This window comes from Gorilla gorilla, chromosome 3, assembly GCF_029281585.2.
Source record: "Gorilla gorilla gorilla isolate KB3781 chromosome 3, NHGRI_mGorGor1-v2.1_pri, whole genome shotgun sequence".
Classification (NCBI taxonomy): Eukaryota; Metazoa; Chordata; class Mammalia; order Primates; family Hominidae; genus Gorilla; species Gorilla gorilla.
This window is the reverse complement of record NC_073227.2, coordinates 102923905-102947457: the sequence shown is the minus strand read 5'-3', so window position 1 is coordinate 102947457 and position 23553 is coordinate 102923905. Positions and strand designations below refer to the sequence as shown.

Genomic DNA, 23553 nt, shown 5'->3' with positions numbered 1-23553 from the left:
TGCTATTTATTAACTGCTTACTATGTACCTGCATTAAGTCTTTACACCCATTGCCTCTTATCCTTTCAATAACTCTGTCATGTAGATGGTGGTACCTGGAATCTGGACTTGAATTCTAAATCTTGGCTTCCCATAGCCTTGATTAACCAAGTCAAAAGAAGGACAGTATATGTTTGCACTAAATTATTCTTTCTTTAGTAAAATGCTACTTTACTACCAAAGCTAAGGAGAAAACCTAGCTAGTTTTTATGCAACATTTAAATATTTATGTAGAAGTTAAAGCAAGGTTAAATTTTACAAAGATCTTTTGATGCAAGTAGATACCATTCTCACTAATATTTAGATATTATCGATTCCTGGTTCTCTTTCTAGGCTATGTAGAGTAATCTTTTAATCTACACTGGACATTTTGTTTCTTTCTTTCTTTTTTTTTTTTTTTTTTTGAGACGGAGTCTCGCTCTGTCGCCCAGGCTGGAGTGCAGTGGCGCGATCCGGCTCACTGCAAGCTCCGCCTCCCGGGTTCATGCCATTCTCCTGCCTCAGCCTCCCGAGTAGGTGGGACTACAGGCGCCCGCCACCACGCCGGGCTAACATTTTCTTAAAATAAAGAGACATTCAAGGAAAGTGTGTGACTGTAGCTCCAGGGCGTCACCCAGTAATCAACAGTACTTATAGAAGGTTTTTATTCAATCGTTATTCATGTTCTAAAGAATTCAATCTATTATTATTGGTTTATGCATCAGAGAAAACAGCTCTTCTTGCCTTTTTAGTGTCTCTTCTTTTTTCCCATATGGTAAGACATAAAAAGTAGAGAAAGCTTTTCATAACAGAAAATTCATTTTCTAGTTATTATTTCCTTTAACAATTAGCTTATTAAATTTCTATAACCCCACAGCTCTTGAAATCTGTATAATATAAACAAAATATAAGAATAAAATTACACTTTTTAGCATAAAATGTAATATAGGTTCATTGTAGAAAAATTTTTAAATGCAAATCAGCATCAAGATTAAAATGAAATAATTTGTAATGCTTCCACTTAGAAAAAAGATCAGTTAAAATTTTGCTGTATATTTTTCTAAAGTTTTTTATGTATCAAGCTAGCTTTTTAAAAAAGTATGCATATCCTATATACTATGTAAAAGTGATTAAAGTAAGAAATATAATTTAATATTTACCTTTATTATTTCATTTCCAGCTTCTTTATTTTTGTATGTGTGTATCTTAATTTCCACTTGATATCTTCCTTCTGCCTGAAGAACTTCCTTTATATTTCTTGTAACACAGGTTTATGGGCAATAAATTCTCAGCTTTTGTTTGTCTGAAGGTCTTTATTTTACCTTCATTTTTTAAAGGTATTTTTACCAGACATAAAATTCTGAGTTGTCAGGTTTTTTCTCTTGGTATTTTAAAGATGTCAGTACCTTGTCTTATGCCTTACATAATTTTTTATTTGTATCATTGTGTGGTTTGTATTATCCCTCTGCACGTAATGTTTCCTTTTTTCTCACTGACTTCAATATATTTTATCTTCAGTTTTCAGCAGTTTGATTGTGATGTATCTAGATTCATTTTTTTTTTTAAGGAGAGAGGTATTCTTGGGACTCTGGGCTTCTTAGATCTGCAACTTGTTGTCTTTCATTAATTTTGGAAAATTCTTAGCCATTATATTTAATTTTTTTTAACCTGTTTCTCTTTTTCTTTGGAACTCTTTTTTTTTTTTTTTGAGACAGGGTCTCATCACTCAGGCTTCAGTGCAGTGACATGATCATAGCTGCTAACTGTAGCCTCAAACTCCTGGCTCAAATGATCCTCCTGCCTCAGCCTCCTGAGTCGGACTATAGGCACACACCACCATGCCTGATTAAATTAAAAATATATATATGTGTGTGTGTGTATATGTGTGTGTGTGTGTATTATTTTTATATATATATATATATATAATATATATATATACAGAGAGAGAGAGAGAGAGAGAGAGAGAGAGAGAGATGGGGTCTTGCTATGCTGCCCAGGCTGGTCTTGAACTCCTGGCCTCAAGTGATCCTCCTGCCTTGACCTTGGCCTCCCAAAGTGCTGAGATTACAGGCATGAGCCACAATGCCTGGCTTCTTCTGGGACTCTAATTACATTTTATTTTAAAGCATTTTATGTTGTCCCACAGATATTGGATGTGCTTCACTCCTTTTTATCTTTATGTTTTGGCTTGGATAATTTCTATTGGCATATCTTCAAGTTTACTAATTCTTTCCTCAGTTATGTCTAGACTGCCAATGAACCCATCAAAGGCACTCTTCATTTCTGATTTTGTTTTTATTTACCAGATTTGCATTAGACATTGATAAAATCTCCCATCTGTTCATGCATGTTCACCTTTTCCATAGAACCCTTTAACATGTTCATTGCAGTTACTTTAAAGTCCCTACATGATAGTTGTAATATCCGGGCCATTTCTGAGAATGGTTCTATTAATTACTTTATCTCTTGACAATGATTTTTGTTCCCCCCCTTGCACTTTTGTGTGACTCAATTTTAATTGAATGCTGAACATTATTTCTGTAAGAACAGAAAGACCAAGGTAAATATTATTTATGCTTGAGAATGGGCACATCTCTTTTTCTTTCAGACCTTCAGTATGTGTGGGTGGAAGAGGTTGGGGTTGGGTCAATTAATCAGAAGTTGAGCTGAGTTTAGATTTTACTGTTGCTGTTATTATCCTTAGTGCACCACAGGCTTCACTGGATGGCTACCCTTACTATGTGCTTAGAGCCTGATGTGCCAGAGGAGTTTTCTAAGTATTCATTCTGTACCCTCGGCTTTTAGCTGTCCCTGCACACCTGTGTCACAAAGTAGATCTTTCCCTATGCTCTTGCTCCTACACAAAGGGTGGACTTCTATTGTTTGTGTCTCTGTGCATGGCTATTTATAAGAGTAGAGGGTTTCTTCATTGTCCTGGTCCAGTATCAGTCTTAGGCAAGGCTCCTGTGCCTGAACCTTGGGGTCAAGGGTTTCTTAGCATTCCTGCAGTAGCCAACCTCTGCTTTTGAGCAGTGCAAGATCCTGGGCACAAGCAGGTTTCCTGCTGTTCCTCAAAGGGGCAGAAGATTTTTGCTTCTGTCTCTCCCTCAGCAGCAATGTTTCTTTGCCTATGTCTGGGCGTGAGGGTTTCCCAACACCTCCCCCAGAGACAAACAGTTTTGCTTCAGTTGCTCTCCCAGAGCAATATACTTTTGCCCAGTCCTAAGGGCCAGAAGATGTCTGTATTCCTCCAGCAGCTTAAACATATTTATGCCTAGTGTTCCATTATTGGAACGCTAAGCATGTGGGAGTTATTTATATCCTGCTGCTCAAGGTCATCGCCAAGGTCTGATTGCAAAAATTCAAAAAATTGCAACCTCAGGGATAAATGGGTTAAGATTTTGCTTTGTAAGAGAGGGCCCTGGGGAAGAAGGCAAGGCTTTGTTCTTGTTGCCAGTAGCAGCTGATCAGCTCCTGCATGTCTATGTGGCAGAGGGGGTCCTGGGTCTCCACTCTACCCTGTCCCCAACCTTCCTTGTGAGCACCCAGTGAGGGGCCCTAAAGAAAAGCTTGAGCGTGAATACAAACTCCTTTGTGTCTGAGGCTTGAGGCTATCCCATATTGACCTTCAAGAATTTTGTTAAATTTTTAGCTGACTTCTTCTTATCTACTTGTGTGGTAGCCATCTCTTTCTCCTTGCTTTGACAAAAGTGAAGCCATTCATATTCATGTGTACTGTCTCTCCTTGGATGGGTTTATGACTCTTTGGAATTCAGATTACTTAGTTGCCTTGTGACCTTAACTCTTGATGAGTTAAAGAAAAGTTATGGTTGTGTATATTAGTCAGCTTTTTCTCATTGTCGAGGTGACAGCAATATTCCCTAGTGACTTTCTACATCTAAGCAGACACAGAACTCTGCATCCTATTTTATAGTCTGCATTTTTCATCTAACAGAATACTGTAAAATCTTTCTAGTTTAATGGTTGCTTAATATTTCATTGTGACGATGTATCATAATTATTTTTCATGAACACTGAAGGATTTCTACCATGTGTGGTTTTTTTTTTTTTTTTTTTGAGACGGAGTTTGCTCTTGTTGCCCAGGCTGGAGTGCAATGGCGTGGTCTCAGCTCACTGCAATCTCCGCCTCCCAGGTTCAAGAGATTCTCCTGCCTCAGCCTCCCAAGTAGCTGGGATTACAGGCACCCATCACCATGCCCGGCTAATTTTTGTATTTTTAGGAGAGACAGGGTTTCACCATGTTGGCCAATCTGGTCTCGAACTTCTGACCTCAGGTGATCCACCTACCTCAACCTCCCAGAGTGCTGGGATTACAGGCATGAGCCACCATACCGGGCCCCATCTTTTTTTTTTTTTTTAACCATTATAATAATGGTATGATGATCAACTTGGTATATAAATCTTTGACCACAGCTAGGATACTTTCCTTTAGCTAAAATCAGAATTGCCAAGTCAAATAATACATCGAACTCTTGGCTTTTTATACCTATTTTCATATTAATTTCAAAATCTTTGATTACAATTTTATGTTTTGGGCCATTTGTAGCATTGCCTTTTAAAACAGATAGCTGGGCGTGGTGGCTCATGCTTGTAATCCCAGCACTTTTGGAGGCTGAGGTGAGAGAATTGCTTTAAGCCAGGAGTCTGAGACCAGCCTGGGCAACATAGATCCTGTCTCTACCAAAAATAAGAAAATTAGCTGAGCACGATGGCATGTGCTTATAGTTCCAGCTACTTAGGAGGCTGAGGCAGGAGGATTGCTTCAGCTCAGGAGTTTGAGGCTGCAGTGAGCTGTGATTGAGCCACTGCACTGCAGCCTGAGTGAGTGACACAGGGAGACCCTGTCTCATAAATACATAAATAAGATACACTGTTCTGTTCACTACCCATGGCCAAAGACAAAGACACTGTCTCTTCATTTCCCTCCTTTTTTGTTGGAGAGAAAAATCTGACACAGTGGAAACATCCCCACGTCCCTGTCCAGAATCCTCCCACCTCTCAGTGGAGGAAGAAGGTAGAATGGTCACAAAATCTGGTGTCTAGGTAGGTGAATTAACAGATGGGGTGTATTGCGTATTTCTCATGTTTACTCTCTTCAGCTCTCTGCGCTAGGACATATGACTCCATAATTCATGAATGTCACCTTAGTGCTGGTTTACAACCTGAAAGTCTCTTTTTCTAAAGAATCTAATTAATGCTGGGCTAGAAAGAGAGTGGCATAGGAGAAAAATTTGTTTAAACAAGAGGCATCTGAAGGCATAAATGCATGTACTTAAGGCAAGACACGGAGTGATTAGCTAGAAACACATCCATTATTTTTGCTGTCCAAATTGTTCTTTCCATAAGATGATTTGTGAGGTTGATGTCCTTGTGACAGCAATTTTCTGAAAATATTAAATAAGGCTGAGTCCCTTTTAAAAATCAAGAGCATGATTCATACATATTTGTGAAATGTAAGTACCTTTTCTCTCTTACTGCTGCAAACTGCTGACAGCAATGTATTATGGAGACCCGTCGTCAGTTGACAGTTGAAGTGGAAATATTGTTGTAAGTAATGAATTTGTTGATAGCTGTTCCATTACCCAGAATGAATATTTAGATTAGTCATGTGCAGGCTGTCATGTCAGAGCTACCAGGAGCTTTTCCTTTTATCTAATTTATTCTAATTCCTCAGTCCCCATCTCACCATGTTATATCCTATTGAATGTGTCAAGGGATGATTAGATTGAGAGATGCAAGGTTTTGTTATTGACACAATTTCTACAGGAGCACTAGAGAAATTAAACCCTTGCTGAACAAACCTGGGTGGAACTCTCAGTCATTTTCTTTATTTTTTATCAGTACACAGCACATCCAGAAACAAGGAAGAGCTCTCAATCAAGAGGCAGCGTGTGAGATGCTTCGTGAATGGCATCAAGGGCATATACTGAAAGTCACCCTTCCCGGATTATACATTTTAGCTTTGTTACATACTCATTGTAACCACTCCGAAAAGTGCTGCTTGATGCTGCGTGCCCTTTCTGTGTCCCTGGAGGTATTCTGAAGGTCAGAAGAGAGATATACAACAGCGAGGCTTGGTGATAACGTATAGAATAACAGACGGGGACTGCACACTCAGGCCTTTTTTAACGGTGTGAAGCATAGACAGAGCTGCAGTCTGTGCTAACATTAGGTTATTTATTCATTCAATCAGTTGACACAAGGAGGCAGCTACGGGAAGGTAAAATATGGTCCTAAAATCAAAAAGATTTCAGTTTTGTCATTCTGTCTCTGAGATTCTATTTCCACATCTAGAGCAGGGTAATAATGATACCTACCTTACAAAATTATTGGGAGAATACATTAGTTAATATATGTGAAAGTACGGAGGAGATGTGCAATAAATATTTGTGTTATTAACTACACATACAGCACTCTATAGGAGATATTCCATTTATAAAAACTTTAGGTTCTAAAAAGCTGTACACGTGTTGATTACTTTTGTAAGTCAAAAGTGATTAAGAGGAGTTTAAGCTATCATTTCCAGATGTATTTCTATAAATAAAAACATAAGTATATTCAGTTGATTTGGGGTGGAGAGTTCCATAGATGTCTGTTAGGTCGGCTTGGTCCAGAGCTGAGTTCAAGTCCTGAATATCCTCGTTAATTTTCTGTCTTGTTGATCTGTCTAATATTGACAGTGGGGTATTAAAGTCTCCCACTATTATTATATGGGAGTCTAAGTCTCCTTGTAGGTCTCTAAGAACTTGCTTTATGAATCTGGGTGCTCCTGTATTAGGTGCATACATATTTAGGATAGTTAGCTCTTCTTGCTGCATTGATCCCATTACCATTATATAATGCCCTTCTTTGTCTTTTTGGATCTTTGTTGGTTTAAAGTCTGTTTTATTAGAGACTAGGATTGCAACCCCTGCTATTTTTTTTTTTTTTTTGCTTGATAAATATTCCTCTATCCCTTTATTTTGAGCCTATATGTGTCTTTGCACGTGAGGTGGGTCTCCTGAATACAGCACACCGATGGGTTTTGACTCTATCTAATTTGCCAGTCTGTGTCTTTTAATTGGGACATTTAGCCCATTTACATTTAAGATGAATATTGTTTTGTGTGAAAATCAACAGAATATACATTCTTCTCAACACCACATCGCACTTATTCTAAAATTGGCCATATAATTGGAAGTAAAACACTCCTCAGCAAATGCAAAAGAACGGAAATCATAACAGTCTTTCAGACCACAGTGCAATCAAAGTAGAACTCAGGATTAAAAAATTCACTCAAAACCGCACAACCACCTGGAAACTGAACAACCTGCTCCTGAATGACCACTGGGTAAATAATGAAATTAAGGCAGAAATAAGTAAGTTCTTTGAAACCAATGAGAACAAAGACACAATGTACCAGAAGCCCTGGGACACAGCTAAAGCAGTGTTTAGAGGGAAATCTATAGCACTAAATGTCCACAGGAGAAAGCAGGAAAGATCTAAAACTGACATCCTAATATCACAATTAAAAGAACTAGAGAAGCAAGAGCAAACAAATTCAAAAGCTAGCAGAAGATAAGAAATAACTAAGATCAGAGCAGAACTGAAGGAGATAGACACGAAAAACCCTTCAAAAAATCAATGAATCCAGAAGCTGTTTTTTTGAAAAGATTAACAAAATAGACTGCTAGCCAGACTAATAAAGAAGAAAAGGGAGAAGAATCAGATAGACATAATAAAAAATGATAAAGGGGATATCACCACTGATCCCACAGAAATACAAACTACCATCAGAGAATACTATAAACACCTCTACACAAATAAACTAGAAAATCTAGAAGAAATGGATAAATTCCTGAACACATCCACTCTTCCAAGACTACACCGGGAAGAAGTCGAATCCCTGAATAGACCAATAACAAGTTCTGAAATTGAGGCAGTAATTAATAGCCTACCAACCAAAAAAAGCCAAGGACCAGAGGGATTCACAGCCAAATTCTACCAGAGGTACAAAGAGGAGCTGGTACCATTCCTTCTGAAACTATTCCAAACAATAGAAAAAGAGGGACTCCTCCCTAACTCATTTGATGAGACCAGCAGCATCCTGATACCAAAACCTGGCAGAGACACAACAAAAAAAGAAAATATCAGGCCAATATCCCTGATGAACATTGATGCAAAAATCCTCAGTAAAATACTGGCAAACCAAATCCAGCAGCACATCAGGAGATCAAGACCATCCTGGCCAACATGGTGAAACCCCATCTCCACTAAAATACAAAAAAAAAAAAAAAGCCAGGTGTGGTAGCACGCACTTGTAGTCCCAGCTACTCAGGAGGCTGAGACAGGGGAATCACTTGAACCTGGGAGGCAGAGGTTGCAGTGAGCTGAGATGGTACCACTGCACTCCAGCCTGGTGACACAGCAAGACTCCATCTAAAAAAAAAAAAAAAGCTTATCCACCACAATCAAGTCAGCTTCATCCCTGGGATGCAAGGCTGGTTCAACATACACATATCAATAAACGTAATCCATCACATAAACAGAACCAATGACAAAAGCCACATAATTATCTCAATAGATGCAGAAAAGGCCTTCAATAAAATTCAACACCCCTTCATGCTAAAAACTCGCAATAAACAAGGTATTGATGGAATGTATTTCAAAATAATAACAGCTATTTATGACAAACCCACAGCCAATATCATACTGAATGGGCAAAAGTTGGAAGCATTCCCTTTGAAACCAGCACAAGACAAGGATGCCCTCTCTCACCACTCCTATTCAATGTAGTGTTGGAAGTTCTGGCCAGGGCAGTCAGACAAGAGAAAGAAATAAAGGGTATTCAAATAGGAAGAGAGGAAGTCAAATTGTCTCTGTTTTCAGATGACATGATTGTATATTTAGAAAACCCCATCATCTTAGCCCAAAATCTCCTTAAGCTGATAAGCAACTTCAGCAATGTTTCAGGATACAAAATCAATGTGCAAACATCACAAGCATTCCTGTACACCAATAGTAGACAAACAGCCAAATCATGAGTGAACTCCCATTCGCAATTGCTACGAAGAGAATAAAATACCTAGGAATACAACTCACAAGGGATTTGAAGGACCTCTTCAAGGAGAACTACAAACCACTGTTCAAGGAAATAAGAGAGGACACAAACAAATGGAAAAACATTCCATGTTCATGGATAGAAAGAATCAATATTGTGAAAATGGCCATACTGCCCAAAGTAATTTATAGATTCAGTGCTATCCCCATCAAGCTACCATTGACTTTCTTCACAGACTTAGAAAAAACTACTTTAAATTTCATATGGAACCAAAAAAGAGCCTGTATAGCCAAGACAATCCTAAGCAAAAAGAGCAAAGCTGGAGGCATCACGCTGCCTGACTTCAAACTATATTACAAGGCTACAGTAACTGAAACAGCATGGTACTGGTACCAAAACAGATACACAGACCAATGAAACAGAACAGAAGCCTCAGAAATAATGCCACACATCTACAACCATCTGATCTTTGATGAACCTGACAAAAACAAGCAATGGGGAAAGGATTCCCTATTTAATAAATGATGTTCTGAAAACTGGCTAACCAAATGCAGAAAACTGAAACTGGACCCTTTCCTTACACCTTGTACAAAAATTAACTCGATGGATTAAAAACTTAAATGTAAGACCTGAAAGCATAAAAACCCTAGAAGAAAACCTAAGCAATACCATTCAGGACATAGTCATGAGCAAAGACTTCATGACTAAAACACCAAAAGCAACGGCAATGAAAGCCAAAATTGACAAATGGGATCTAATTAAACTAGAGAGCTTCTGCACAGCAAAAGAAACTATCATCAGAGTGAACAGGAAACCTACAGAATGGGAGAAAATTTTTGCAATCTATCCATCTGACCAAGGGCTAATATCCAGAATCTACAAAGAACTTAAACAAATTTACAAGAAAAAAACAACCCTATCAAAAAGTGGGCAAAGGATGTGAACAGACATTTCTCAAAAGAAGACATTTATGAGGCCAACAAACATATGAAAAAAAGCTCATTATCACTGGTCATTAGAGAAATGCAAATCAAAACCACAATAAGATACCATCTCATACCAGTTACAATGGCGATCATTAAAAAGTCAGAAAACAACAGATGATGGAGAGGGTGTGGAGAAATAGGGACACTTTTACACTGTTGGTGGGAGTATAAATTAGTTCAACCATTGTGGAAGACAGTGTGGTGATTCCTCAAGGATCTAGAACCAGAAATACCATTTGGCCCAGCAATCCCATTACAGGGTATATGCCCAAAGGATTATAAATCATTCTACTATAAAGACACATGCACATGTATGTTTATTGCAGCACTATTCACAATAGCAAAGACTTGGAACCAACCCAAATGCCCATTTATAGGCTGGATAAAGAAAATGTGGCACATATACACCATGGAATACTATGCAGCCATAAAAAAGATGAGTTCACATCCTTTGCAGGGACATGGATGAATCTGGAAACCATCATTCTCAGCAAACTAACACAGGAACAGATAACCAAGCACTGCATGTTCTCCCTCTTAAGTGGAAGTTGAGCAATGAAACCACATGGACACAGGGAAGGGAACATCACACACCCTGGCCTGTTGGGGGGTTGGCGGGGGGATGCTAAGGGAGGGATAGCATTAGGAGAAATACCTAATGTAGGTGATGGGTTGATGGGTGCAGCAAACCACCATAGCACGTGTATACCTATGTAACAAATCTGTACATTCTGCAATGTATCCCAGAACTTAAAGTATAATAATAATAATAATAAAATATATAAGTAGTCTTATCAAAGCTTTAAAACCAGGAGTACTTGTCTTTTCCCTACATTCTATTAAACATTTTCCCCTATTGTGGACCTTTGATGTCTACAGTGTTTTCATTTGCCACCCACTGACCAGCTGATGTTCTGCTGATTTGGGTGGTCTCTGAACCCAGCAACTTGGAACTCAAGGAGCCACCCTTGGCTTACAGCAGACATGTCAGCAACAGCTGTTTCACTGTGCTTAGGCTTAAGTTCCCTTATAAACTCCTGGCCTTCACCAACATTAGCAAAATGTAGGCCCAGAGGGTAATGATGATATCTATCTTAACAAAATTATTGAGTGACTAAATTAGTTAATACGTGTGAAAGTTAATTGTTGCTAACATTTAGCTCCAGTCTCAAAAAGTTTCCTTTTTCATTTTGCCAATCCCTGTTCCTTCCTCTTTGATCACTATTCACTCCTCAGCCTTAAGAATTCTTCCTGCTGTGCCATGAGCCCCCTGCAACACTTGGCATTCTCTCATGACTTCCAGTTTGAAAAACTATTTTTACTTTTGTTTTCATCCTAATTTTGTGCGTCTTTTTAGCAGCAACTTAAAGACACTCACTACTTTTATACTTTTGTAACTGATGATGTTACTGCTGTTCATAAAATATCTCAGAACTTTAGCACAAACCTAGCTAACACACCCCTGACTAACGAACAGAGTGTGGCCAAATGCTTGCTTGTGGCCACTAATACCATCTGCTGGTGATAGGTAAAAAGGTTAAAGCCTTTTTCCACCTTGCTTTGTTCATACCTGTGAACTTCCTTAAATGGAAAAATTTATAAGTAGAGGTATTTCCATAATGAGGGGTATGGAAGATACAAAGGGAAAAAAAGAGAGTCCTTGCCTTTATATATCTTGTAATTTAATTGGGAAGAAAAGGCACATGCTTATGAAATAGTCAGGGACTCCCAAATTTGTATACGAAAGTGACACTGTAGTAGATGAGGATATTAAGAACAAAAGGGGATTCACAATTTCAGAGGGAATGTTAAGATGAGGTCCTTGAAGAAGTCTACATGAAGTGATGGTTCTTTCTGACTGGCATGGTGAGGGCCTTCTCTTGACGGCTCTCATTCTTCAGGAACAGAGTTTATTCTCAGTTAAGACTTCTTTTATATATCTCAGTAAATGTTAAAAATTCTCTATGTGTAGGTCTTACATGTTTCTTTTTTGGTTTATTTCTAGATATTCTATAATTTTTGTCATTATTATCAACAGGAATGGCTGAATTTTTATCACAGACAGTGAGAGGGACTGTGAGTGGATGCCCAGACATCCAGCCTTCCCTCCTAGGTATCCTAGGCTAACAGCAGGAAGTATCACATTGACCGGACAAGTTGCAGAGTGCCACTGGGAGCCACCTACCTGGAGAGGACGTTATCTAGGTTGTTGCCCACGAGCATGCTGGCCAGAGGCAGGGGGTCCTGATGGAGAGCCAATGTCTAGATATTTGATGTAATCCCACCTTGGAAATTAGAAGTTCACATTCTCCCCTTTTTGCTTTGCTTAAAGAAATGCTTTCACGCCTTCATAAAAAAAAAATTTTTTTTTTAAGTAAAGCATAGGCTAGCTCCCTTCCTGGGGAAAGATATCTAACAGCAAACGGTAGTCTAAGAGTCAAATTCTTAGTCTAAAATATGAAAATTACAAAGAGTAAAAGGGATGAATTCCCAGTGAAATAGAGACCAAAGAAATCATTGTCAACCTACCAGCTGATGAAAATTCTTGTCAGATATTGGCTTTGGACAGGCTCCCTGTCCAAGTCACTTACTTCTCTTCACACTGCCTGTTTTCCTATAAAACAATAATAAATCTGTCACACAGATAAAAAGATCCTAGTGCTGAGATAATGTGATTTGTCAAAACATGCTCATTCACTTTGGGAGGCCGAGGTGGGTGGATCACCTGAGGTCAGGAGTTCAAGACTAGCCTGACCAACATGGTGAAACCCCGTCTCTACAAAAAATACAATAATTAGCCAGGGTGGTGGCAGGCGCCTGTAATCCCAGCTACTTGGGAGGCTGAGATAGGAGAATTGCTTGAACCTGGGAGACAGAAGCTGCGGTGAGCCCAGATTGTGCCATTGCACTCCAGCCTGGGTGACAGAGCAGGACTCCGTTTGATTAAAAAAAAAAAATACTCATTGACTCAACTGAAGTGTGCAGACTCTTCTGCCATTTGACTTTCTTTTATAAACCTATTCTTATTAGTCTTCCATTTTAAAGAAGAGAAAAACAATTACTCAGATGTCCTAACTATCAAGAGATTTGGAGAAACTATATACATATATGGTTCTTAGTGGGGCATAATTTGAAAGCCTATCTATCTATATCTCTATCTATCTATCTATCTATCTATCTATCTATCTATCTATCTATCTATCTATCTATCTGACTATCATCGACTTTCAAATTCTGCCTAACTAGTTCTGCCCCACTAAGAACATGGATTTTTGTGATAATGAAAACTTTCTCTTACAATCAGAGGGCCAATATTTGCTATAAAGGACTGAGAGAGCTACATTTCATATGTGACTGTAATAATCAACATTTTAGGGGGAAAATGTGATGTTAAGAGTCTTAGAATCCCAGGTGGTAGTGAGGGGATTTCTGGATCCTGAAGGTCAAGTGTTTCCAGAGAAAAAGAGGAATAGAGATTAGGAAACACCTTCTAATGTGGGAGCTCGGGCAGGGAGAGATTCTACAACTGTGGTAGCTCTATTTAATATGATAATGCGTTTCTTTTTCTTTGTGCCCTTTGCGCCTTTGCTGTTTATTAACTGCACCAACTACCAGGAAAAGAGAAGAGGGTGTGGGGGACCAAGATTTAAACCATTCAAACTTCATATTGAAAGTTTGGGTACAAGTTGTATTAGAAGAAGGGATAATTAACTTGAGGGGTCTGAGGCCTTTCTCTTTTTTTTGAAACAGGGTTTCACTTTGTTGCCGAGGCTGGAGTGCAGTGGCATGCAGGGCTCACTGGAGCCTCCACGTCCCAGGCTCAAGCGATCCTCCTGTCTCAGTCCCCCCAAGTAGCCAGGACTACAGGCACATACCACCACACCCAGCTAATTTTTGTATTTTTAGTAGAGACAGGGTTTTGCCATGTGTCCAGGCTGGTCTTGAACTCCTGAGCTCAAGGGATCTGCCCACCTCAGCCGCCCAAAGTGTCGGGACTACAGGTGTGAGCCACCACACCCGACTGAAGTCTTTCTCTTCTAATTGTCACCAGCATCTAATGCCTTGCATATACATAGGCAAAACATTTACTTTGAAGTGATCCCCCTCAGGTACTCTTTCAGAATCTTTTTACTCTTGAAAATTTAAAGTTCTAATAAGCCCAGTATAAGTCTACATCTAGTCTTAGAATAATAGTAACAGCTTCTAGTTGTTATTTTTTATAATTTCTATAACATTCTTTATCATGTTGATTTTAGTGTATCGAGGACCTACTGTGCACCAGACACTTTTATGTGCATATGAAATTCCTCTTCCTTATCTCTACGCATGGTAGAATCTGAGGCTCTGAGAAGTTGACTTAGTAATATTTTGTAAATGGTAGAATTGGAATCTGAACCCAACTCTGTCTTGGTCCAAAGTGCATGCTCTCTCTACTGAGTTACACTGTCATAGTACTTATAGGGAATAATGTCTTTCTTCTTCCGCCACTTCACCCTATTGCCTGCTTACTTTGCTGGTATGTTTTATGTTTTACTTCATTTCTGAGTTATTCAGAATAAGAAACTGTGCTTGCTTGATTATGAGTCAGAGCTGTCTCCTGCATAAAACCTTTTAACAACTTCCTCTTGGGAAAAATTGCAACTGTTATTTCAATGCCATGGCCACAGTTACCCTATCTCTTGGTACTTCTGTTTTGTACCTCACTTCCTACCAATGCCATTCCCCTCACACTTCAGGCTATTTCATGACACTGTGCTTTTGCTCATGTTTCTTTGGCTTAGATCCTCACTCCTCGAAGTGTAGTTCCAGGACCAGCAGCATCAATGTTACCCAGGAGCTTGTTAGAAAGGCGGGATCTCATGCCCCGCTCCAGACCCCAGGTGATTCAAATGCACAGTAATGGTTTTGAGAAGCACTGACTTAGAATGTTCTTATTGTTTTTCACCTAGCCAATTTTTTCTTACATTTTAATTATGTTTTGTTTTGTTTTAGCTCTTGTCACCCAGGCTGAAGTGCAATGGCACAATCTCAGCTCACTGCAACCTCCGCCTCCTAGGTTCAAGCGATTCTCCTGCCTCAGCCTCCCAAGTAGCTAGGACTACAGGCTTGTGCCACCACACCTGGCTGATTTTGTATTTTTTGTAGAGACGGGGTTTCACCATGTTGGCCAGGCTGGTCTCAAACTCCTGACCTCAGGTGATCTGCCCGCCTCAGCCTCCCAGAGTGCTGGAATTACAGGCGTGAGCCACCACACCTGGCCAATTTTTAAATTTTTTATTTCAATCGGTTTTTGGGGAACAGGTGGTGTTTGGTGACATGGATAAGTTCTTCAGTGGTGATTTCTGAGATTTTGGTGCACCCATCACCCAAGCAGTGTACACTGTACTTAATGTGTAATCTTTTATCCCTCACCACCCCCCACCCTTTCCCCCAAGTCCCCAAAGTCCAGTGTATCACTCTTATGCCTTTGTGTCCTCATAGCTTAGCATCCACATGAGTGAGAACATACGACGTTTGGTTTTCCATTCCTGGGTTACTTCACTTAGAGTAATAGTCTCCAATTCCATCCAGGTTGCTGTGGATGCCATTATTTCTTTCTTTCTTATACCTAGCCAACTCTTATTCATTCTCCAAAACTCACCTCTAAGAAGCTAAGGTCAGTAGTTCTCAAAATATAGTCCAAAGACTCTTGGTCAGTGGGTCCCCAAGACCCTTTCAGAGGGTCTGTAAGGCCCTCTAGTCCAACTACACATCTGTGTGAGACAGACTTTCTTCATAGACTTCAACCAAAACAACATATTGCAACAGACTGCCTGCAGCAGCAGATAGGTGAATCCAGCTGCCTTTCATAAAGCCAGACATCCAGAAGATCTGCAAAGATACCACACAGTGTCATTCTTCACACTAAATATTTTTGTTGCATTGAAAAATAGTTATTTTTCCTAAAAATATGTAATTTATTTACCATGTAATAGGTTTATTATTTTAATGAATTGATATATTTAATATTAATTTTATATTAACAAATACGCATATATTTTATATGTAATCTTATATATAATTAACATATATTAACATTTGATATTTAATCAATTAATAAAACATTTCCAAGTTTTAATTTCCCATACAGTAAATAGCAATAGCTCTAACCCCCATGAACAAAAGGTCTTTGGCATTCTCAATAATTTTTTTTTTTTTTGACACAAGTTCTCACTCTGTCACCCAGGCTGGAGTGCAGTGGCACACTCATGGCTCACTGTAGCCTCAACCTCCCCAGGCTCGGGTGATCTCCTGCCTCAGCCTCCAGAATAGCTGGGCCCACGGGTGTGTACCACAATGCCTGGCTAATTTTTGTATTTTTTGTAGAGACGCGGTTTTGCCATGTTGCCCAAGCTGGTCTTGAACTCCTGGGCTCAGGTAATCCACCGGCCTTTGGCCTCCCAAAGTGCTGGGATTACAGGCATGAGCCACTGTGCGTGACCTCAAAAATATTTTTTTAATGTAAAAGGGTCCTGAGACCAAAGAGCTTTGGATCCATTTTCCTGGGGTGAATGAAGCGCCCTCCTTAGCAGGTCTGTGATATCATGGGCATAACTCACCGTTACGCTTATCATTTTATATTAAAATAATCTGCTCATAGAGCTCTCTCATTAGACTATAAGCTTCATGAGGACTATGTCCTATTCATTTTCTATTTACTGAGCCGGATGAACTACCTAACAACCCCTCACACTCCCGTCCAAAAATAATTGAGGACTAAGGAGTGTGTCTACTACCTAGTTTATAGAGAGCACTAGATGACCTACGGCTGAGACCTACAGCTTTAGCAGGGATGAAGTGTGCATAATGCTGAAGGAAGCAGCATGTGGACATCACCACTCGTGGAGTTTCATCCCCTCAAAGTGTGTTTCACCAGCCTGGAGTTCTGTCTCCCGGGATGAGGCAGGGAAGCTCTGTGAGCACACTATCCATTCATGCACGATCACGCCAGACGAACAGTAATCTCCAGTATTCATGCTGCCTTCAAAGGCCCGGTGACCCTCAAAGATACAGGGAGAGAACTACCTACAAAGATGTGGATGTTTCAACAGGAGACCCATTTGGCCATGTCTGCTGTCGATAACCTTGGCCAACTCCAGTGTAAGAGGAGGAAGGCATGGGTCTTCCCTACACCAGAATCCCATGTTGTCAGAACAAATTCTACTGCAAGTAGCAGTCTGAGACTTGATGAAGACCTACCTCTGCCCTTTGGACACCCTGACAGCCCCTTGCATGGAAAACATGATAACGGTAGTCTCCTAAGGGCACATACAGCTCACCTTCTATTCAGAATCCAGCCACAGAATCCTGTCAGTGGTGGGGCACAGGATGCAGCAAGGCCCTAGGTAATGCCCCTCTGAAAAATGTTTGCTGCTGGGAGGTACCCATACAGTATTTTTAGCCAATCCAAATATTTTGAACACCTTTATTTTACCGGTGAAAATTCATTTCCCTTATTCTGATTACAAATTCTTTAGGGGTGATTGGAGATAAAAATAGTTGAAGCCTTGTCACAGACCTCTGGTATGTGAACTGATTAGCTTGTCAGGTGCTCACTAAGCATACCTGAAATGTGGATTTTTTTATTACAGTACTTCATATGTTAATGAACTGCCCCTAAGGTGAAGAATCACACACACACACACACACACACCCCTCTCACCCTATTTATGCTGGAGAATCTTCAAGTAAATCACAAGCAGTATAACAATGTCATTAAGTTCAAATGCACATAGTGGAGTGAAAACTAAATGTAGTAGTGTCTCACTACTCAGCTATCTAGTAATTTCATTTAACTGGAATAAACCAAGGACCTGTAAATAAACAAAGAGAACCATTATTAGACACTATATGCCAGAATGATATACATTTTTGCATGGAATCCTCGAAACGCCAAAGCACATGTTCCACTCTGTACCTCCATAGAAAGAGATCTTCGAATCAATGTCATGATCCTCATAATTTTGCACTCTTAGTCTCGGCACGACTGACTCCTTCAGGTCTCACCCAGAGCCCATGTGTTCTTGATTTACACACAAGTTGAATAGTCTTAGTTGTCTGGTTTTCAAACCCTTCACAGATAAAGAGAAACAAGTTAGAAGGAACAAAGAAGCAACTGCTGGTGGCAATACTGACAATCAGAAATGACAGCTGCTCAGGGTAGACCTGAAATTAAGGGATGGGCCAGCAAAATTTAATAAGTAAATATAAGAACCCAGTTCTTACAGTAAATGACTCATATATAATGACTCAGACAAGACCGAGACTCATACCTCAATCGACCCTGTTGGAAAAACACAGAGCATCCACTGTTGTTTCTCGAGATCATGCTCATGCCATGAGATACCTCTTAGGTACCACCGCACACTCTCTCTGGACTTCCTCTGTCCTAGGGCATTTGGCCATTTGCTCTGAGCAGCTCTCTGTGCACTCCAACTGGCTTTGGTAGGTTCATCCCAACACACCCTCTTCACACCTGCGTGTGCGGGCCTCCTGCCTTGGGACTTCTCTGTTGGTGCTGGAGCCTGAGACACCTCTCAGCCTCCAGGTTTGCAATCCAGAAGTTTGCATGTGGTGGAGGGGCTGGGATGAAAGGTGGGAGCTGGTGAGACATTCTTCCCCCAAACATCTCCCAGAGGGAATGTCCTGAGGTTCAGTGGCTCAGATGGCCTCTTGGAAGATGGTCCAGCCTGACTGAGATAGCAAATAGTGGCCAGTGCAGTAACACACTGTCCTGTTAGCTGCCTCACCTCCCCTGCCTCCCACACTCTCTTTCCGTGGACTTGACCTTTGTTTATAAAATAATAGCACATAAGCTTTTGCCTCGAGTCCTGCTATCTGGGGAACCCAGGTTAAGACATTCCTCACTATCAAGGAAGGTCAAGTTTGTTTCATAAACTCTGATTAAGAGGGCAAAAAAAATGAGTAATGATTTCCATATACAATTTATGTATTTATTTTCTACTCCTCTTACTATCATTCCCAACATAAACAATTTTTTTAAAAGTCCGGGTAATTGAACATGTATATCTTCAACTAGGAAGAAAACTCAGCTACTTAAAATGATTATCTTCTGGAGTTTTTACAGCACGGTTATACTGAAGGGACATCAAATAATGCAATAATCATAGTTGAGAGGAGATCTATCAGGGTAGGCTGTCTGGAGCAAATCAATCTTGAGCTGATTTCTGAAGACTAGAGAGCTTGAAGAGGACAATGCAGCTTGAATACAGGAAGGGACCCACGTAACCTTTAGAGCACATTGTTGTGCACAAGGGTCATATCTTTTACAGGAGAAATGAAGAAGCTGTGTTATATCAGCCTGTTTATTTTTACCCTCAACAAGAAAAATGGTCAGCCCACCTAATCCATTCAGCTACCTCAGCTGAAATTGATCATGACGGTGGCTAAAATAACTCCATTGGCTCTTTTCCCAAATGGAGGCTGACTGGCTGCTGGTGTGTAGCTTATTATTGAGTTGTTTGTTAGAGTTTTGGAGTCAAACTTGCTCCCTTGAATGGGGTGGAGGATTGTACTCTGTCTGTTGTCCTTTCAGCACAAGATCTACATATATGTAGGCTAAAACAATCAGGGGAGCACACTTGCACACATACATGAACACACAGGCACATACGCACATGTATACATGCACTACTATCTAGTGTCACTGTCATTCCTTTAAACTTTTTGCTACCAAAAAAAGTAGAGATGGCTGAGTGTGGTGGCTCACACCTGTAATCTTAGCACTTTGGGAAGCCAAGATGGGTGGATCACTAGAGGCCAGGAGTTCGAGACCAGCCTGGCCAACATGTTGAAACTCTGTCTCTACTAAAAATACAAAAAGATTAACTGGGCATGGTGGTGCATGCCTGTAATCCCAGCTAATGGGGAGGCTGAGGCAGGAGAATCACTTGAACCCAGGAAGCGGAGGTTGCAGTGAGCCGAGATCACACCACTGCACTCCAGCCTGGGTGACAGAGCGAGACTCCGTCTCAAAAGGGGGAAAAAAGCCAAAGCCAGGGAAAAATATCTTTTCTCTGCTGCATTTCAAGGTCCTGAAGAAGATGCTTTTGTGAAGCAGTGGTCTGCCCTCTGCTTCCTCCACAGGGGAGGAGATGCATCCAGAAGATGCAGGCCATGCGTCTGGATGATCGAAGTGAAAGGTCTTCTTCTACAGAACGCTTATCGTGGAGTAGCACAGGGGAGGAGATGTCAAGACTAATTCAGGGTCAAAGCCAGCTCTAGAGTAGTTCGATTACAACTTTCATAGCATACTTCAAACACAGCAATCCTAAGTGCTTTCACTTAAAGACACTGCACACAGGAGAGAGAAAACCCATTTTCAACTTAAACAATTCAAAAAGTTTGGAAGATTTTCGGCGACACTCCACAGAGCTACCCCCAAAATGGGCCTCCATTTTCAGATGTGCATCCAAGTGCATCACATATTTCACTTCCCTGTGGGTAATGCCAGAGGAGACAAAGGAAGGGGGAGAGAATGTTCCATGCATTTGCAAACTGTCAGGGCATATCATTTGTCCTCTAAATAAGTGTTTACTAAGCATCCACATGATTTTTCCTTGTCCCCTGCAAGGTGCAAAAATTGTAGGGAAAATGAATTTCTGGCCAGGCTTTAAGTGAAATAAAAATCCAAACATGTTTAGTCAAGATGCCAGGGACAGCTCATCACTCATCATTACAGTGCATTTGTGGGGCTGTAATTTCTTTCTCACCCATTGTGGTGTTTGCTTCTTTTCACATTTCCTCAGGCTGGCCCCCTTGGAAGTTGGCAGGTCATTTCCCCCCCTTCATGCTCTAATAGATTTCACTCTCAAGATCTCACACACCACCAGCTCTGGACTGCTGTGTTTAGGGTTAGCAAAGCAGTAGGAAAACGCTTGCAGACAGAGAACAGTGATTTCTTTTTCATCCAAAGAAAAATGAGAGTTTGAAGATGCTTATCACACCCAGATTTGGGGAAATAAAAAGAAATCCCAAATCCTTTCTTCTCCACAAAATACATTTTTTGTTTCAAGACTATTCTTAGTGTTTCAGTTCTCTTTATTGATCCAGTTTATTGGAGCTGAAGTAATTGAAAGGTTAGTACCCATATCTGGATTTGTGTTCTGTGACCAAGGCTTACTTGGATTGGGGATCTGTTGTGTGCAATGGCATTTGATTGTGTAAAAGTGGACTCCTTGTCCAGAATTAAATGCTGAGGAACGTCTTCCCAATTGTGGTATTGGTGCAATGAGAATTTGAGAGGAGTGGGCAGTGGAAGGGCTTTCAGCATCTGTTGTGGACCTGTCCTTGTCAGTTGTCACCTTCAAGCTATAGAACGCTGCTCTAGAAATACCTGTAAAGTGAGTTTGACTGCTTTTACCTTTATGTTTTTGACAAATATTTGGGTCTGTGTTCTCAAATCTGTGGAGGAGAGCCACTCTATTTCTTGGGTCGTTCTTGGGTTGATCCCACCCCTTCCCTCTAGTTCTTCCTCTTTCTTTTGCCTTTTTTTTTTTTTCTTGAGACGGTCTCACGCTGTCGTCCAGGCTGGAGTGCAGTGGCACAATCTCGGCTCACTGCAATCTCTACCTCCCAGGTTCAAGCGATCCTACTGCCTCAGCCTCTCTAGTACCTGGTACTACAGGTATTCACCTCCACACCTGGCTAATTTTTGTATTTTTAGTAGAGATGGGGTTTCACCATGTTGGCCAGGCTGCTCTTGAACTCCTGACCTTAAGTGATCTTTCCGCCTTGGCCTTCCAAAGTGCCGGAATTACAGGTGTGAGCCACCGGTGCCTGGCCACTCTTTTGCTGTCTTGATGAGTTTAGGCACCTTCTCCTATCCCAGAGTCTGAGTGTTCATAGATAGGCAGAGAGGAAGTCACTCACATTCCAAACCAAGACCGAACCTGTTAGAGTGGTTGTTAATCTTAAATATTGTCAACATTTTACCATAATTGGAAGCTCAGGGAATGACCTAAAAGCTCATGCTCAGAAATTGTTCATTTAAACTGGGGGTAGAAACCCTCACAGTGAAATCTGTTGCTACCGGGGGTTGGGTCCTGATGAGCAAGAATGTCTTTAATTAAGTTCTTGGCTTTATGTGCACAATCCTACATGGGCACCAATCCAAGAGGTAAGCATCTTATGAAGAACCCAAAAGCAGTCTGCACAGTTATTGCATGATTGTGGTTTTTGGGAAACCTTGGGATTGTATCGTACTCCTTGCCTTACTGAAATCACTGTAGTGTTTTTATTTTCCTGGGAAACCAAGACTCATCGTTTATTAACCAAAATATCATTCAGTTAGTCATTCCACAAATATTTAGGAGTGCTTGTCATGTGGGATTCTCTCTGTGAGACCTTGGAGAGTTGGCCTTTCTGCTGAATTCTGCCAGCCCAGCAGTGTATCCATGTCATAGGTCTGGTTACCCTAGATGCTGGCTCTGAGATGGATATTACATTGTAGAAAGTTTACTGGAGCAGGTCCTTGGGATCAATACATGTGGAAGAAGGGGCAGAAGCAAGATGGGTAAAGGGAAGAAGCTGGGCTTTGAACAGTCTCAGTGGAGACATTAGTCAGCCCAGTGGGGACCAGGCCTGGACAACGGGCTTCTCTGGTCAGTCACCGATGTGCAGTCATTAGGGGAGGGGCATGATCTCAGGCAAGGCAGCTCTCCATCAGAGGCAGCACTGTCAGCTACTGGGGGAGTAAGTCCTTTAATCCTAAGTGGGGACCTGGGTGGCACATCACAATGTCCACTACGGTGTGCTAAGATGCTTTTAGCTACTCTACAGAAAATCTTGACTCAACTGGCTTCAACAATAGGACATCCTTGCATCTCAAAGTAAGACATCAGGGATAAAGCACCTCCAGGATTGGTTAGTTCAGTGGCTCAACAGCTTATCCAAGGAGCTCTCCATCCGTCTGCTCTGTCAGCCTGAAGAGGCAACTTTGCTTCTCAGGCTTCTTCCTTTCATAGTCACAGATGGCTGTTGCTGGACTGGGTGTCACTGCAGGAAAGAGAAATGATTTCTGCCCCTGTGCTCTTTCTATTGTTGAGGAAGATATTTCCTTGTATTTCTCTTTCTTTATTGTGGTGAAATATACAAAAGATAATATTAATCATTGTAACCTTTCATAAGAGTGCAATTCTGTGGCATTAAGTACACTAATGATACTGTATAACCATCACCACTATACAGAAAACTTTGTCATCATTCCCAATAAAAACTGTGTTCTCATGAAATAATAACTTTCTCTTCACCCCCAGCTCCTGGTAATTTCTGTTCTCTTTTCTGTCGCTATGAATTTTCCTGTTGTAGGTGCCTCAAGTATAAGCATACAGTATTTGTCCTTTTTGTCTGGTTTATTTTACTAATCTTAATGTTTTCAAGGCCCATCCATGTTGCAGCATATATGAAAATCTCATTCCTCTTCATGGC

General features: G+C 40.6%; 1 protein-coding gene across 2 annotated transcripts in view; it reads left to right on the top strand.

Annotated features, from left to right (window-relative positions):
* The window catches only part of SCD5 (stearoyl-CoA desaturase 5), a 169560-nt gene that overhangs the window by 132116 nt on the left and 13891 nt on the right, over nucleotides 1–23553 (top strand). The window contains exon 4 of one of the 2 annotated variants that reach the window (XM_063705369.1): nucleotides 5881–6122. The exons of the other annotated variant lie outside the window; for it this stretch is intronic. Coding sequence (XP_063561439.1) covers nucleotides 5881–6082 — 202 coding nt within the window. The 3' untranslated portion in view covers nucleotides 6083–6122. Of the gene's footprint in view, nucleotides 1–5880; nucleotides 6123–23553 lie in introns of those variants that run through there. 2 annotated transcript variants of the gene reach the window in all.